The sequence below is a fragment of the Ovis aries genome, chromosome 2 (assembly GCF_016772045.2).
Source record: "Ovis aries strain OAR_USU_Benz2616 breed Rambouillet chromosome 2, ARS-UI_Ramb_v3.0, whole genome shotgun sequence".
Taxonomy (NCBI): Eukaryota; Metazoa; Chordata; class Mammalia; order Artiodactyla; family Bovidae; genus Ovis; species Ovis aries.
Genome location: NC_056055.1, coordinates 161,604,908 through 161,623,558, shown reverse-complemented (window position 1 = coordinate 161,623,558; position 18,651 = coordinate 161,604,908). Strand labels below are relative to the sequence as shown.

The window sequence follows — 18,651 nt, the reverse complement described above, 5'->3', positions numbered from 1 at the left end:
ATAAGGGAAGTAAACAACATTAAGCCAGAGGACAGTTAGGATTTTAGTCAGTTTTAGAACAGTACTAGGAAACAAAATGTAATAGATGTTAGTAAAGTTCAAAAACAATTCTCATCAACCTCATAAAACTTCACACATCACATGAGGCAGTGTCAGTATAGAGTTGCCTGTCCCTACATCACTGAATGTAAACAGGGCAAGCAACTCAACTGCACAATCTGATTTTGTTCCTCACCTCATTCTGTCATATCTTTTCCTAGTACTTAAGTTAACAGAGTTTCTGGTTCTCTATAAAAACCCAGAGTCTGATAAGACGAGTACTTTTAAACTAATGGCCCAGGTTACTCAAATTTGCCTTTACATTTTGTTTGTTTTGTTAGACTTTGCTGTATAAAAGTTTAATATAGCTATAAAAACAGAGGGCAGCAGGGAAGACCTCTAGCAGCACACTTGTTTAGCTGATCCTATATGTAAATCATTCAGCAGAGTGGTGGAGGTATGGAGGAGAGGACACGCCCCTCCTTCCTTAAGAAGTCTGACAGAGACCACTATTACCTGTCAGAAAGTCCCTTTCTTCCATCTTCCCCACCTTAATAGGGTTCCTTACTATTCACTTCCTCTTAGCCCTTCATGTACCATGTCTTTTCTAACCATGATCATTGTTTTAGTTACTTTATTAGGATATGAAGAAAAAAAAAGAAAACATTAAATTAGGACCAATCAACTATTAAATACTGATACACTGAAACAGATTACTGACCTTTCTATTCTTAAGCCTCACTGTGAAAAATACTACTGGAATACATTCTTTATAAACTAGAAAAACTCTTCTTATGATAAGAAAAATAGTTCAGACAATTTCTGAAAATGAGAAAATACTAGAGGATCTGTGTATTGGCTGAATAAAATTGAGACTTCAAATATTTCTAGGTAGCAAAATACTTTCTTAATCAAAATGTAGAAATGACCAGCCTCAAGCTCCTAGTAAAAATTTAAGTGCTCAGCTAACCCTTTCCACTAATACATTCCCATAAACTATGACTATCATTAGGAAGGGAGGGAAAAAACCAACCTCCAGTATGTTAAGTATTTTTCCTATTATTTTGAAGAAAATGGCAATGCCCTGATCTCATGTTTTTTCGGTTGCCCTAAAAAATAAACTTCTGACTTCTAATATCCTTTAGTATCCTTATAAAGGATACTAAAAAACTTATGGGTGCACTGCATAAAAAATTCATAAAAGGTGTTTCTTCCCATAAAGTCCTCTGCTGCTGCTGCTGCTGCCAAGTCGCTCCAGTCACGTCCGACTCTGCGCGACCCCACAGACGGCAGCCCACCAGGCTCCCCCGTCCCTGGGATTCTCCAGGCAAGAAAACTGGAGTGGGTTGCCATTTCTTTCTCCAATGCGTGAAAGCGAAAAGTGAAAGCGAAGTCGCTCAGTTGTGTCCGACTCCTAGCAACCCCTCTAGAGCTGTGCTATTCAATAAGTAACCTCAATGGGCTCTTGAGGATCTGAAATGTGGAACTCTATTTTTATAAGGTTTAATTTAAAAACTAACAGAACATTTTAAGTATGTTTGAAACAATTTCAGAATGTAAATTTACTTCTTCAGCTAAATAAGGGTCTAAACAAATAATTTAAAGAATCTAAAGAGCAATTATTTCCAATGACTAATCAGTGAATCAAAATGTGCTTTAAGTGTAAACACACAGAATTTCAGACTAGTTGGTGATGGACAGGGAGGCCTGGCCTGCTGCGATTCATGGGGTTGCAAAGAGTCAGACACGACTGAGCGACTGAACTGAACACAAAAGAAAATAAAAAACTTTACTAATACCTTTCTATATTGACTACAGATCTAAATATTTTGGTACATTAAATAAAACTTACTGTCCAAGTTAATCTCACCTTTCACCTTTTTTTTTGTTGTAGTTGTTGCTACTAGAATACCTAAAATTACATTATGTAGCTCATATTTCTGGTCGACAATGGTATGCTAGAATAAATTTCCTCAAGTTTTGAAACTCATGCCTTACCCAAGCTCTAACAAAACTGTCTCTATATACCCTCACTAACCAATGAGATTGTTTTTTATTTTCTTAATGTCTCATTCTATTGCCTTTTACTACTGAGATTTTATAAAGCCAACCTTATGGATATAAAAAGATAGGGCTGTATCTGTGTCTTGTGAAAGTCGCTCAGTTGTGTCCGACTCTTTGCAACTTCATGGACTAGCCAGTCCATGGAATTCTCCAAGCCAGAATACTGGAGTGGGTAGCCGTTTCCTTCTCCAGGGGATGTTCTGAACCCAGACTGAACCCAGATCTCCCGCATTGCAGGCGGATTCTTTACCAACGAGGGAAGCCCAAGAATACTGGAGTGGGTAGCTTACCCCTTCTCCAGCGGATCTTCCCAACCCAGGTATCGAACCAGGATCTCCTGCATTGCAGGTGGATTCTTTACCAACTGAGCTATAAGCTGGGTCTTAGGTAGAATTTAATGAGTAGTTCCTTTTCAGGATGTAATTGCTAGGAAGAGACAGTAGAGGGCAGTATGTCCCCACAAACTGTAAAACAGAATGGTATTCTTCAGAATTATTCAAACATTTCATTTTTAGAATTTTTTTTTGGGGGGTGTCTATTTTGAATAAAATTCCTGATAATATCTAGTGTTTCAAAACTAATAAAAGTGAAGCTATGATATATACAATCAAAGTAGACAAAAATAAGCCTATCTGCAGAAAAAAATCTTACCTTCATGACAACAGGCTTCTCAAAATTATAAACAGAATGGGCCTTTCTTTGAACAAACTTCTGAAATTCTGGACAGAAAGCAATGACATTGTTAGTACCTTCAAATAAGCAGTGGAGTATAGTCAGAAAGAAACTAACAAATGAGTCATCTCACCATTATAAACCATTTGAAAATTAAAGGGCTCCTCTTCATAGATATCATTTAAATGTTTCATTGCTATGATAAGACAGATTTCCAAGACTGACAGACCTATAGTAAAAGGGGAAAAAACTATGAGGTATAGTTTTGCATAATGATTGAAACAAATCCTCCAAATAGGAGGATAATGTGAAAGGTTATGGCTTTGAGGGGTGGGGAGAGGCCAACACAGCACTCCTTGCTTCAAATGTGTATCAGTCACTATTATCTGAATAATCTAAAGCAAGTTATTCAACCTCCCTGAGCTTAGTTTTAATTTTTTAAAAATAAGGATCTTTCCAAACTTTCAGAGATTTTTACAAGGATTAGAGACAATACTATCAAGTGCTTATCATATGGCCTACAGCAAACATGAAGAAGAGCTGCAATTATTATGTAACTTTCAATAAGGCCCTCAATTATTCATAATCTCTAACCCCTGGAAATTACATCTAATTTATTTTTCCTGGAGAGGAGAAAGTTCACTAGATTCTCAAAAGGGATAGTCAACACCAAATGGCTAAACGCCAATGCTCTTCAGTAACACTTGGTACACTGAGAATTGTATTTCCAATGCAGCAAGGCAGGTGGTGCATCAAGTTTCTTTCACTTTAAATGGGAGAAGTGAATTAAAGGATGTATAGATATAAAAATATTCTGCACATAAAAACACTATACCAATGTTAATTGTAATTTCAAAAAGTATACCATTATATAAACTCAACCTTATTTTAAAAACTACTAATCAAGCAGGTTTCTCACCGTGCACAATATTTCCTTTTGAGTCCATGCTACACAGCTGGTTTGCCTCCATCAGATCCGCTGCAGTTATAAATGGGTGTGACGGTGTTACACGATTTAAAGCAAGCATCTAGGGAATGCAGGTCAGAAAAAGAAATGCATATTTACATGGGCATTTGGGGGTATTTCATTGAAGAAAACTTAAGAGTTATGAAAGAATAAATATTAATACTTGGGAAAGTTACTCTCAAATTTAGCTCTACTTAAATACAATATTTCAATTCATAAGCCACTTAACTGTATAAATGTAAATAAAGCATTAGAAAACTTCTTGCTGCTCTCTCGACCTCTTCCTATTTGCATATCTTGCTTGATTACAACTCCTCAAAAGAAAAAACATTTTAAAAGGAGTGAGGAGAAGAGACCAAAAATAAGTAAGAATACTATTTAAAGCTCCAGAACAAAAAGGCAGAATTATGACTTCTATAAACTTTCTCACCAACCAATCAACCAATCCGGGTTAGTCTTATGTGACAGAACTCAGCCACTTTGATGTTCAATTGTATTAAAAAGGAAAAAACAAAAAAAAAATTATACCCAGAAACAACTCTCCTAGAAAGCAGGGAGCAAGTTGCTTTCATGTAGCAAGCTGTCTGCTCAACAACTATCAAAACTTCTGCGTTTGAAAGTTTCTTTATTTGTAACTTTGGTAACATCTAAATTTTTTTTAAAGTTTATTTTTCACTGAAATATAACTGACTCTGCATTTAGTTCATATAGATAAAAACAGCAGATAAAAATGCATGGTATCTGATTAAATCTGAACTCCACATTAACAATGAGTAATTCCTTAGTGTAAGTATTACATATGTAATATAACAGTTGGGACATTTACATTAGAAACTCCCTCCCTTTTAAAAAAATTATTATATAAGTATAGTTGATATACAATATTGGGTTAATATCTACTATACAGCAAACTAACTCAGTTATACATACATATATATTATTTTTCATATTCTTTTCCATTATGGTTTCTCACAGGATATTGAAAACAGTTCCCCCTGCTTATAGTACAATCTTGCTCTCTATCCATTCTACATATAATAGTTTACATCTGCAAATTCCAAACTCCCAACCTACCCCACTCTTGCCCTTGGCAGCCACAAATCTATTCTCTATGTTTCTGAGTCCGTTTCTGTCTCGTAGATAGGGTCATTTGTGTTATATTTTAGATTCCACATGGAAGTGATAGCATATATTTTGTCTTTCTTCCTAACTTAGCATGATAATCTCCAGGTCCATCCATGTTGCTGCAAATGGCATTATTTCATGCTTTTTATTATGGCTAAATAGTATTCTGTAGTTATGTACATACCACTTCTTCTTTACTCCTTTATCTGTTGATGGTCATTTAGGTTGTTTCCATGTGATGGCTACTGTGAATAGCGCTGTTACGAAAGTGTGTTTGTGTACACTTTTATGAATTATAGTTTTGTGCAAACATATACCCAGGAATGAGATTACTGGATCATATGACAACTCTATTTTTAGTTTCCTAAAGAACTTCTGCAATATTTTCCATAGTAGGTGGAGCAATTTACATTTCCACCAACAGTGTAGGAGTGTTCATTTTCTTCACATCTTGCCCAGCATCTGTTATGTACAGAGTTTTTGATGATGGCCATTCTCACTGGTGTGTGGTGGTACCTCACTGTACTTTTGATTTGCATTTCTGTAACAATTAGTGAGTTTGAGTGTCTTTTCATGTGCCTGTTTCCATCTGTATATTGTCTTTGGAGAAGTATTTATCTAGCTCTTCTGCCCGTTTTTCGATTCGGTTGGCTTTTTTGTTGTTATTAAGTTGTATGAGCTGTTTGTGTATTTTGGAAATTAAGCTCTTGTCTGTCACACCATTTGCAAAATTTTGTCCCACTTTGCAGGTTGTCTTTTTGTTTATGGATTTTCTTTGCTGTACAAGAGCTTGTAAGTTTGAGTAGGTTCCATTTGTTTATTTTTGTTTTTCTTTAATATAAATTTATTTATTTTAATTGGAGGCTGATTACTTTACAATATTGTAGTGGTTTTGTCTTTCTATTGCCTTGAACTCTCTCCCTTTTTTAACCAGGGCCCAGGGTCCTTAATTGAACAGGAGTTTGGTAATCCTTGACCTTCATTCCCTTACTGGGAGGGATCCAGGAACCCAGTAGCTGCTTCCCATTCTCTTACCTTTTCCTTTTATTATAAAATATTTTTGACATATAAATAGGCAAGAGAGTAATATAATGAATATCCATGACCACTTCCTGAGCTTATGAAATATAAACTTACAGAGTTGAAGCCCCTGTCTCTTGCCCTGGTTGGACTCTCTACTCTTCTCCAGGTTAAAAAAAATCATGCATGTCTTCATCCTTCTACTACATATCTTTGTATTCCTAGACAATACAGAGTAATTTTCAAGTTTTATATAAATATCATCTTGAACTTATGCAACACAGACACTGTACCATCAGACACAAACTTTCCACACCCACCAAACTGGCAGAAAAAAAGGTTTAATTGTAAAATTTAAATTGTACACCATTTCCCTAATACTGGGGAAGTTAAATATCTTTGTAAATTATAAATCATGTGGGATTCTACACTGGTAGATTATTCTTAGTTCATTCGCTCATATTCACTCATATTCACAGTTTGTTCCTTCACTGATTACTGTAGAAGCTCTTTATATATTATGGACAGTGTTGATGATTACATGCATTGCATTTTCCATCTCCTAATCACTTCTTCTATGGTATCTTCCAGTGTTCAGACATTTAACAAAAAATTCAATGTAATTAACATTAACCATCTTTTCTCCTATGGCTTGTCATTTGTGTAACATCTCTAAGAAATCTTTTCCTACTTCAAGTATACAAATATATTTTTCTTCTAATTAAAAAAAAAGCTTTGTTTTCATACATATATTTAGGTTTATCAATCTAAAATTAACTTTAGGCTATGCATTTGAGGGTTTTTTTCCACATGTGTATAATTCCTGATTTTTTATTGAAAAATTAGCAAACTATATTTAATCTGTCTTTCTTTTCTTTATAATTTCTACCAATTCCAAAACTTTTCTTAAACAAGAAAAATCAAAACAAAAATTGAGCCATCACCTTGAATTTAAAATATAATAGGAAACTAGCAAAACAATGCTTTCTCATGTTGACAATTCTGAGTCAGGCATCTTTCCAGAATGAAAGGTATGCTATGCTGTGCTTATTCATTCAGTCGTGTACAACTTTGTGACCCCATGGACTGTACCCTGTCAGCCTCCTGTATCCATGGGAATTCTCCAGGCAAGGTTGCCATGCCCTCCTCCTGGGGATCTTCCCAACCCAGGGATTGAACCCAGGTCTCCTGCATTACAAGTGGATTCTTTACTGACTGAGCTACCAGGGAAGCCAAAGAATACTGTAGTGGGTAGCCTATCCCTTCTCCAATGAGAGGTATGTATTTATGGATATATGTGTGTGTGTATCCTCCAAATACCATAAGTTAGTAAACACAGGTACATAAATTACTGAAGTCTCTACTCTAAAAATTCTTAGTCTCTGTAATACCTCTGTGATAAAGACAGCTATTGCTGAAAATGGCAGTATGGTTTTGATAAATGGGAGGAGGATGTGCTAATCAGAGGGTAAGTACATAGGGAGGAAAATTCTCTTACGTTTCCTAAGCAAAACCAGAAATGCAGAAGGAGAATCTGTAAAAAGAAAAAACAAAAATATGGCAGAACCATGTAAGAATAAAGCAGGATAAGCCCGAAGCCAGAGAGACTTGGATTTGAGTCCTGGGTTTGTTATCTACTAGCTGTGTGATATGGGGTAAGTTATTTAACCTCAAAGAACATTAGTTTCCTCAAAGGTAAGGATAACGCATAAACATAAAAAACAAACAAACCCCAAAATAGCAACAACAACAAAAAAGGATTAATATAATGGTAAGATATACTGCTGGTCATAACTAGAGCAGGAAACAGCAACCCACTCCAGTATTCTTGCCAGGACAATTGGGCTACAGTCCATGGGGTCGCTCAAACAGTCAGACACAACTGAATGACTAACACACAAAGTAACTAGGTCACCTGACTTATGTGCTATTTAATAAGTGATACCCATTATTATCATAAAATGGAAGTGACCAAAAAGACACTGATGAAACCAAAATTATTTTCTCTTTGAAAGGTATTTACTATACCTTTCATAATAATGAATAACTTTCTAGAAATATTAGTCTAGTATCAAATACTCTAGTGAAGGAAGTTTACTTTTAAGAACAATTAAGTACCCCTATCTTGATACTGTTTAAACTTAACATAGAATTACTTGGTGAAAGACCATGACCAGGTAGGATTTGTCCAGGCATGTAAAGCTAGTTCAACATTTGGATCCAAGATATTAGAAGGTGAGAAATAACAATAATAAATATCTATGAAAAAAAATTAGGTCATGTTAAGCAATTTGCACATTTCATCCACTTAAGTGTGTGTACTCAATTTCCATTTACTCATTACAGTAAAAGATTTTGAAATGGCAGAAATAAAAAAATCAAGCAAGGCTGTTCAACATAGCAGGCTAAACAAGAAAAGTCATATATCATGTTCATGGATAAAAAAATAAACATCTGGCAAAATCCAACACAATCACAACAAACTCTCAGCAATTTATGGATAGATGGGAATTGCCGTAACTTGACAATAAACGTATTAAAAAGCTTCGGCTTATATCATATTTGAGAGTAAAAGAGTGAAAGCTTTTGCCCTAAGCTTGGCAATTATCCACCCTCACCATTCTAATTTAATATAGCACAAGAAGTTCTAGCCACTGCAAAAAAGACAAGAAAAAGAAATAAAACATATACAAATAAGAAAAACTATTTGTAGATGACATAATTATCTATATAGAAAATCTCAAGAAGTCTATTAAAAAAAACAAAAACTAAATGAGTTCAGCAATATTGCAGAAAATAACATCAACAACAACAAAAAAATCACATTTCCATATACTATCAATGAGAATGCTAAAACAAAAATTAAAAACAAAGTATTATTTACAATTGTTGCAAAGGAAATTAAACCCTTAAGTATACACTGAAAACATGCACAGGATCTGCGAGGTGAGATTTATAAAATGATGATAAAAAGAAATCAAAGAACTAAATAAAAAAAGAGATGTACCATATTCAGGGATTGAAAGAGCTAACGTAGTAGATATGTTAATTCTCACAAAATTTATCTAGAGGTTTAACCAGTTCCCATCAGAACATAATTACCTGGTGAAAGAAAATGAGTGAATAAAAATAAAATTAATACAAACCAGTAGCATGTGTAATGAACGAAGGTTTTTGCTGACATTAAAATGCTTCTGCAGCACTTCTTTCACACTTCTATCTTCTGAGAGACTCTACATGAGAAAATCAAAACAGAATTAAGGAAGAATGCAGTTTAAAACCTAAATATAATATTATGCCTCACTGGTTAGTATACCTCATTAACTCTATCTAGTATTCATTCATTATTAAATAGCTGCTGGTCTTTTGGGGGAAAACAAAAAAATCAAAAACAAATTTCTACTCTATTGATTTTCTCCTTATCCTCTTCCCTTTATGTTAATTCCGAAGACACAAATATAACCCTTGTTACCATAAAATTTATTCAATCACAGTGGTGGGACGATCAAAATGTAGTAGTAAATGCAACACAGAATAAGGGTTATTTGTTGTTTAGTCACTCAGTTGTATCCGACTTTTCCAACCCCATGGACTGCAGCTTGCCACATTCCTCTGTCCATGGGATTTACCAGGCAAAACTACTGGAGTTGGTTGCCGTTTCCTTCTCCAGGAGATCTTCCCGATTCAGGGATTGAACCAGTGTCTCCTGCACTGGCAGGCAGATTCTTCACCGCTGAGCCACCAGAATTTCCATACTTTATTGGATCCACACATTCAAAGGCTTTGGCATAGTCAATAAAACAGAAATATATGTTTTTCTGGAACTCTCTTGCCTTTTCAATGATCCAGCAGATGTTGGCAATTTGATCTCTGGTTCCTCTGCCTTTCCTAAAACCAGCTTGAACATCTGGATGTTCATGGGTCACATATTGTTGAGGCCTGGCTTGGAGAATTTGGAGCATTACTTTACTAGCATGTGAGATGAGAGCAATTGTGGGGTAGTTTAACCATTTTTTGGCACTGCCTTTCTTTGGGATTGAAATGAAAACTGACCTTTTCCAGTCCTGTGGCCACTGGTGAGTTTTCCAAATTTGCTGACATACTGAGTGCAGCACTTTCACAGCATCATCCTTTATGAAGTGAAATAGCTCAATTGGAATTCCATCACCTCCACTAGCTTTGATCCTAGTGATGCTTCCTAAGGCCTACTTGACGTCGCATCCCAGAATGTCTGGCTCTAGGTGAGTGATCCCACCATAGTGATTATCTGGGTCATGAAGATTTTTGTACAGTTCTTCTGTGTATTCTTGCCACCTCTTCTTAATATCTTCTGCTTCTGTTAGGTCCATACCACTTCTGTCCTTTATTGAGCCCATATTTGCATGTAATGTTCCCTTGGTATCTCTAATTTTCTTGAAGAGATCTCTAGTCTTTTCCATTCTATTGTTTTCTTCTATCTCTTTGCAATGATCACTGAGGAAGGCTTTCTTATCTCTCCTGCTATTCTTTGGATCTCTGCATTCAGATGCTTATATCTTTTTCTCCTTTGCTTTTCGCTTCTCTTCTTTTCACAGCTATTTGTAAGGCCTCCTCAGACGGCCATTTTGCCTTTTTGCATTTGTTTTTCTTGGGGATGGTCTTGATCCCTGTCTCCTGTACAATGTCATGAACCTCTGTCCACAGTTCATTAGGCACTCTGTCTATCAGATCTAGTCCCTTAAATCTATTTCTCACTTCCACTCTATAGTCATAAGGGATTTAATTTAGGTCATACCTGAATGGTCTAGTGGTTTTCCCCACTTTCTTCAATTTAAGTCTGAATTTGGTAATCAGGAGTTCATGATCTGAACCATAGTCAGCTCCCAATCTTGTTTTTGCTGACTGTATAGAGCTTCTCCATCTTTGGCTGCAAAGAATATAATCAATTTGATTTCGGTGTTGGCCATCTTGTGATGTCCACGTGTAGAGTCTTCTCTTGTATTTTTGGAAGAGGGTGTTTGCGATGGCCAGTGTGTTCTCTTGGCAAGAGTCTATTAGCCTTTTCCCTGCTTCATTTTGTACTTCAAGGCCAAATCTGCCTGGTACTCCAAGTGACTGGAGTAAACCTTTGACTGCATGGATCACAATAAACTGTGGAAAATTCTGAAAGAGATGGGAATACCAGATCACCTGACCTATCTCTTGAGAAACCTGTATGCAAGTCAGGAAACAACAGTTAGAACTGGACATGGAACAACAGACTGGTTTCCAATAGGAGAAGGAGTACATCAAGGCTGTATATTATCATCCTGCTTACTAAACTTTTATGGAGAGTAAAAGCTCAATATTCAAAAAGTAAGATTATGGCAACCAGTCCTTTCACTTCATTGCAAAAGATGGGTAAATTGTGGAAACAGTGGCTGACTTTATTTTTGGGGGCTCCAAAATCACCGTAGACAGTGATTGCAGCCATGAAACTAAAAGACACTTACTCCTTGGAAGGAGAGCTATGACCAACCTAGACAGCATATTAAAAAGCAGAGACATTACTTTGTCAACAAAGATCCATCTAGTCAAGGCTTTGGTTTTTCCAGTAGTCATGAATGGATGTGAGAGCTGGACTATAAAGAAGGCTGAGAGCTCAAGAATTGATGCTTTCGAACTGTGGTGTTGGAGAAGACTCTTGAGAGTCCCTTGGACTGCAAGGAGATCCAACCAGTCCAACTTAAAGGAGATCAGTCCTAGGTGTTCACTGGAAGGACTGATGTTGAAGCTGCAACTCCCAATACTCTGGCCACCTGATGTGAAGAGCTGAGTCATTGGAAAATACTCTGATGCTGGGAAAGATTGAGGGCAGGAGGAGAAGGGGATGACAGAGGATGAGATGGTTGGATGGCATCACTGACTCAATGGACATGGGTTTGGGTGAACTCCAGGAGTTGGTGATGGACAGGGAGGACTGACGTGCTGTGGTTCATAGGGATTGCAAAGAGTCAGACATGATGAGCAACTGAACTGAGCCACCAGAGAAGCAAGAATTCAAAAGCAAGGTAAAGTATTACAAAGAATGCTTAAAATGTATGAGGTAATCGGCTACAAAGAAGATAGAGCATTACAATTTTAGGGAACAACATGAACACTGCAGGGAGACTGTGGCATATGGACAAAAGATGCGTAGTCACAAAATCCTGAGGTTCAGTTACTGGCAGACTGATTGTATGGAAAGACAAAGGCAGCAAAGCTTAATTGGAGATAACTGCAATTCTCCATATAAGAAACAAAATGAGTCTGAATTAGCACACTGGTGTGAAGACAAGAAAGAAAAACATTTATAGAAGACACGTCTGATGGAGAATCTACTGGTAAGAAACAGAGATGAAGGGTTGGAGAGGCGATACAAAAAAAATGAAAAGATGAAACTATAGGGAATAGAATGTCCCAGGAGATGTGAAGAGGGAGATGTAATCAGAAGTGAAACTTGCATTACTGACAGGTAAGAAGTAAAGGGAAAAAAAGGAGCAAAGTAAGGGATTGAGAAAGATGTTGAACAAGTGAACAGAATCCAAGAGAGAGCAATAAAACCAGGGGAAGAAGACAAGAGGGACACACTTCAAGAGGGAAGTGGTAATAAAACTATATACTTTGTATTAACTAAATTAAGATATATTTTGAGAGGTTGATGGCTTCAGATATTTAGGGGTCAATTGGGCCAACCAGCCCATCCTAAAGGAGACCAGTCCTGACTGTTCATTGGAAGGACTGATGTTGAAGCTGAAACTCCAATACTTTGGCCACCGGATGCGAAGAGCTGACTCATCTGAAAAGTCCCTGATGCAGGGAGGGATTAGGGGCAAGAGGAGAAGGGGACGACAGAGGATGAGATGGTTGGATGGCATTATTGACTCGATGGACATGGGTCTGGGTAGACTCCGGGAGTTGGTGATGGACAGGGAGGCCCGGCGTGCTGCGGTTCATGGAGTTGCAAAGAGTCAGACACGACTGAGTGAATAAACTGAGGGCCATTTGAAAAAGCAGTACCTAATATATACTTAATATATCAACTTTATAAGTTACTTGGTAAGAGTCACCAATTTTAGAAGGACTACAGTTAATTTCAAAAATTTAATATGTATTACTTTATTATTTTACAGTCATCTGGTGTACTTCCATGGGGTATTTGACTCTGTTTATACAGCAACAAGCCCTTTAAGAGAAAAAGAAAAGAGTAAAAACAGTGACTGCAGTGAATAAGGATCAATGAACTGTGAGGTTCATTTGGCAATGAACAAAAGATTAGATGTAAGGACAGTAAATTCAGAGTTGGCAGAGACAAAAAAGGCTTGGGTAAGATTGATATAATTTTTCAAAAGTCATCTGCAAGGAATAAAAATTGTTTAACAACAATAACAAAAAAAGTCCAGAAAACTAAGTATACTGTATTTTCTAGAGTTAAAACTGTATGTTTCTACTTCCCACTGGAAGAAGATCCAGATTCAGAAATAAGTTCAAGTCTAATGAGGTGAGGTTTTATGCTCTCAGTAAATACACTATCCTAGTTATTATAGTTTCCAACCCTTGCTACTGTTTTTAGTCTTTATCTTATTCATGGATGCTGTAGAGTCCCTTTTCGCCAGTAAGCACAGGAGTAACAGTTGCAGAAACAACTTCTTAACATGCTCACTGCAGTTTGCTTCACAGGCAGTTTCTCAAGAGAATGTTATAGGGGAACAGCAATGTTATAGAGGAACAATAGGATTCATGCTGCTCCAGGGACAACTCACTGGCAGCAGTATAGGTACCAAATCTCCTAGTCTGTTCCTGTTAAACATTCTCACCTCCTGTTAACTGAAAGGTTAAGACAGCAGGGGATCTTTCTTGAACTTAGCTACAGCACTTTGTGGGAACTTCCTTTGAAGAGAAATAGATATGGTCCTCTTAAGATGCTTTTATACAGAGATTTTTCTTACACTGCCTTGCTGAGATGGTGTTTATCCTGCTTGCTTACACATTTGCATAGCGCTAAAACAAACACTCAAGCTGGTAGGATGTCTAGGTTCAAGCCTATCATAAAGATATTTCTTGGATGTGATTCCATAGGTGACTTGTTAGCATTACCTTTGCTTTCTGTTTAAACCTGGAATTTGAAAAAACTTGCTGGATAGTCAGCACTGAGAGAAAGGATAGCTCCTTCAATGCACACCCCCATTTTCAGGCAAGGCCTCTGGCCATGGTGCTGACATTTTATTAGCATATTCTAAATGCTATTGGCAAAAAGGGACTAGACAGCTTCCCTGAATAAGATGAAGACTAAAAACAGCAGCAACAGATTGGGGACTATAATAACTAGGATAGTGTGTGTACTAAGAGCATAAAGCTTCATCCCATTCAGTTCAGTTCAGTCGCTCATCGTGTCCGACTCTTTGTGACCCCATGAACCATAGCACGCCAGGCCTCCCTGTCCATCACCAACTCTGGGAGTTACACAAACTCATGTCCATTGAGTCAATGATGCCATCCAACCATCCCATCCTCTGTCATGCCCTTCTCCTCCCAACTTTAATCTTTCTCAGCATCAGGGTCTTTTCCAATGAGTCAGTTCTTTGCATCAAGTGGCCAAAGTACTGGAGTTTCAGCTTCAACAGCAGTCCTTCCAACGAATATTCAGGATTGATTTCCTTTAGGATGGACTGGTTGGATCTCCTTACAGTCCAAGGGACTCTCAAGAGTCTTCTCCAACACCACAGTTCGAAAGCATCAATTCTTTGGCGCTCAACTTTCCTTACAGTCCAACTCTCACATCCATACACGACTACTGGAAAGACCATAGCTTTGACTAGATGGAACTTTGTTGGCAAAGTAAAGTCTCCGCTTTTTAATATGCTGTCTAGGTTGATCATAACTTTTCTTCCAAGGAGCAAGTGTCTTTTAATTTATGGCTGCAGTCATCATCTGTAGTGACTTTGGAATCCAAGAAAATTAAGTCTCTCATTGCTTCTATTTTGTCCCAATCCATCTCCCATGAATTGATGGGACCAGATGCCATGATCTTCCTTTTCTGAATGTTGAGCTTTAAGCCAACTTTTTTACTCTCCTCTTTCACTTTCATCAAGAGAATTTTTAGTTCTTCACTTTCTACCGTAAGGGTGGTGTCATCTGCATATCTGAGGTTACTGATATTTCTCCCTGCAATCCTGATTCCAGCTTGCGCTTCATCCAGCCCAGCATTTCTCATGATGTACTCTGCATATATGTTAAATAACAGAGTGACAATATACAGCCTTGATGTACTCCTTTCCTGATTTGGAATCAATCCACTGTTCCATGTCCAGTTCTAACTGCTGCTTCCTAACCTGCATACCGATTTCTCAGGAAGCAGGTCAGGTGGTCTGGTATTCCCATCTCTTTCAGAATTTTCCACAGTTTATTGTGATTGACACAGCCAAAGGCTTTGGCAGTCAATAAGTAGTAGATGTTTTCCTGGAACTCTCTTGCTTTTTCAATGATCCAGCGCATGTTGGCAATTTGATCTCTGGTTCCTCTGCCTTTTCTAAATTTAGCTTGAACATCTGGAAGTTCACAGTTCACGTACTGTTGAAGCCTGGCTTGGAGAATTCATCCCATTATACTGGAACTTATTCCTAAATCTGGATCTTCTTCCAGTGGGAAGTAGAGACATACAGTTTTAACTCTAGAAAATATACTGTACTTCATTTTCTGGGCTTTTTTTGTTGTTGTTTGTTTCTGGGCATATTCCAAAAGGAGGTGGCAAATGATGATTAGGATGGGGCAAGAAAATATCAGTGCTAAGTGACAGAAACTCCAGTGGTACTAGTTCTACCTTAAGAAAACAAAGAACCACAAAATAATAAAAAAGATGATGGGAGTGTTTTCACATTCATTCCTATCATCCTGCCCCTTAACTTAGTGCTCAGCAAAGGACAAAAAAATATAAGGGCAAGCAACTCTATTATCAGATGCTTACCATTTTCTGAGTCATCAAAAGTTATACTTCACAGAAACTGTCACCATCTACTTCCTTTATTAAGATGCTCAGAATACAACACAGCAGGGAAGGACAGAAAAATCCAGGACAGGACAGTACAATCTAGGCTTAGGGAATCATTTTAGGAAAAGAAAGTGAGCGAAAGAAGAATACAATAAGCCCTGGGAAATCACAGACATTTAAATACTAGGAAAGATTGCGTCTGATTACTAAAGCAATCAGAAAAATAACTATTGTTAACATGACAATCAGTTCAAGATTTAGGAAAGGTGAAAGTTTGTGACACACTCAAAAGTGTATTCATAGGCCAAAAATCCAGAGCTCTGATGCACTTCAGACCCCAGTAAAGAAAAAGACAATATAAGACTTAGCACCAACTATAGTGTTCGTAAAGCATGGAATCCTTCAGTCAGATGCAGTATCAAGAAAAAATTACATGACGTAGTAAATATCTGAGTTTCAGGCAAAATTAATTTGGGGATGAGGGTAGAAGTGAAAACTCACTAGTTATGTCATGACACAATATATGGGTTTTAAGGAAAACAGTCAATTATTTTGACATAAAATTCTGTACAGTTATATTAGGAAAAATAATTAACAATCAGAATAAAGGTAGAACAAAGTAAAAAAGATAAACCAGAGAATAACATTTAAGGTTTGAATCCTTCATGTAAAAACTGCAGCATGTACATAAGGTCTGAAATGCTATAAACCAAATAATTACTTGGGTGTGAACATAAGGGAAAATTTTACTTTTTACCATGTTTCTTAAGCACTGATTAAATTTTATTATATGAGTTTTTAATTTAAAAAAGTGTCAAAATTAATAGTGCTTACATGAGCAGAGTATTTTAAAATCAAAATAAGAATCAAGTTTCATTTATACAAGCTGAGTAAGTTCTGCACATGTAATGTGCAGTAACATGATTATAGTTAACAATATAGTACTATGTACTTGAAATTTGCTTAGAAGATAAAACTTACGTGTTTAACCAAAAAATTTTTAAAAAATGAGAAAAAATCTATATGAGGTGATGGATATGTTAAATAGCTTGATTGTGGTATTTCACAATGTATACCAAAACATCAAGTTGTACACTAATATAAACAATTTCTAATTTGTCGATCATACCTCAACAAGGATGGGGAAAAAATTAAAGAGCAAAATAAATGCAGAGTCTCACTTTTAATTTGGTATTGATATTAAAGATTTTATAGTAAACAGAATATCAACTACCATTATTGCTATACCATAAATAATCTTTTTAGAGCCTATGAATATAGACTGTGCTATGTTTGTTGTTTAGTTGTTCAGTTGTGTCCAACTCTTTGTGACCCCATGGACTGCAGCCCATCAGGTTCCTCTGACCACGGGATTTCCCAAGCAAGAATACTGGAGTGGGTTGCCATTTCCCCCTCCAAGAGACTGTGTAACTCTAAGCGGACCTAATCATCCTCACACATTAGTATTTAATATTATAGACCAGTTATTCCCAATTCTTACAAAACTAAGGACTCCAATATTTTCTACAAGGCCCATATTTTTAATGTGTGAGATTTATCAGGAACACTGTTTTCCAAACACATTATTAATCACATATTCACATACATACACTCTCTCCCTCCTCCCTAACAACTAAAACTTTTCAGTATAAGATAAATGGATGCTAGTATGCTTAGTTGATACAACAATACTCTGCAGAAGTTATGCTCATCAACTTAAGTAAATTTACAGAGTCCACAAGGTTTAGTAAATGCAAGAACTCAAAGATGGCACTTGTCAATAGAGATAATATAACCAAAGGTGCCAGTCTAAAATGCATCTTAACAGACCGACGAAGAAAAAAGCTTAACTGTTCATAAGAAGGAAAACCCACACTCTACAGGTATGTATGAACCTTACTAAGTTAGTATATTGCTAAACTTGTAAAATAAAGAAAATATTTAATGATGAAATTCATTAACAAAATAATCTAAAATATAAACAAGATATAAAACAAATCTCATAAAAGTTCTTTTGAGGGAAAAAACAGGAGGTATGACATTTCAACTGTTTTTTAAAATAAAAAACACACAGCAGTATATATTAATACAGTTTTATGCCACAGAAACATTAGAAACTTTATGCTAATTTACAGATTATAAAAATTTTCAAGTTTCAACTGCTTTCAAATGGTATAGCAAGACACAAAAATAACTTTAATATTATTGTTTTTGTTCTAAATTACCTGTACATTCTCATTCCATTTCTCGGCAAAAATCTTCTCTGGAAATATGGAAGGTAGAGATAATTGTTCTTTAAATATTTTAAGGTACTGTGGAAAACTAAATGAATTCATTAAGTGTATCTGCCGGTGGGAAAATCGTGACTTCACTCTTTTTTCTAAGAGTTCCAAAATATCCTTAAAAACAAACAAAAATCTCCATGAGATACATGTTTAAAATAACCATACGAATGATACAGGTATAATGACTTATCACTTATAATTAGCAATGCTTATCCTATAATACACAATTAAACATTAAAAAAATTTATGCAAGGTTCTAAAGACTTTAATTATTCCCTTGATATAGTTAGGACTACAAGGTAGTACAGGTAAGACAATGTGACTTGTAAATAAACCAAACCCCTAAAAATATTTTTAACACAAGCTACTTTTAATCCTCTTCTAAGCACGTGTTGGTCTGGCAATGTCAATGATGTCCTGATTAGCCTTTTCCTAATTATGTTTTTCTCTGCTAATCTTTAACACTGCAAGACCTATAATAACTGCTAAAAAAT

At 36.3% G+C, this 18,651-nt stretch overlaps 1 protein-coding gene across 29 annotated transcripts in view; it reads right to left on the bottom strand.

Annotated features, from left to right (window-relative positions):
- ORC4 (origin recognition complex subunit 4) overlaps positions 1-18,651 on the bottom strand; it is a 95,809-nt gene that overhangs the window by 4,828 nt on the left and 72,330 nt on the right. For 12 of the 29 annotated variants that reach the window (XR_009599349.1, XR_009599350.1, XM_060410045.1 and 9 more), the window contains 6 exons: positions 18,098-18,271; positions 9,034-9,120; positions 7,386-7,421; positions 3,695-3,803; positions 2,909-3,004; positions 2,755-2,822 (listed from right to left, as the gene is read on the bottom strand). Coding sequence is in view for 21 of the 29 variants with exons in the window: in XM_060410045.1 (XP_060266028.1) it covers positions 2,755-2,822; positions 2,909-3,004; positions 3,695-3,803; positions 7,386-7,421; positions 9,034-9,120; positions 18,098-18,271 (570 nt within the window). In the remaining 8 variants the exon portion in view is untranslated. Of the gene's footprint in view, positions 1-30; positions 2,568-2,754; positions 2,823-2,908; positions 3,005-3,694; positions 3,804-6,004; positions 6,109-7,385; positions 7,422-9,033; positions 9,121-18,097; positions 18,272-18,651 lie in introns of those variants that run through there. The other 17 variants (XR_009599353.1, XR_009599355.1, XR_009599356.1 and 14 more) reach the window with 5 other exon arrangements.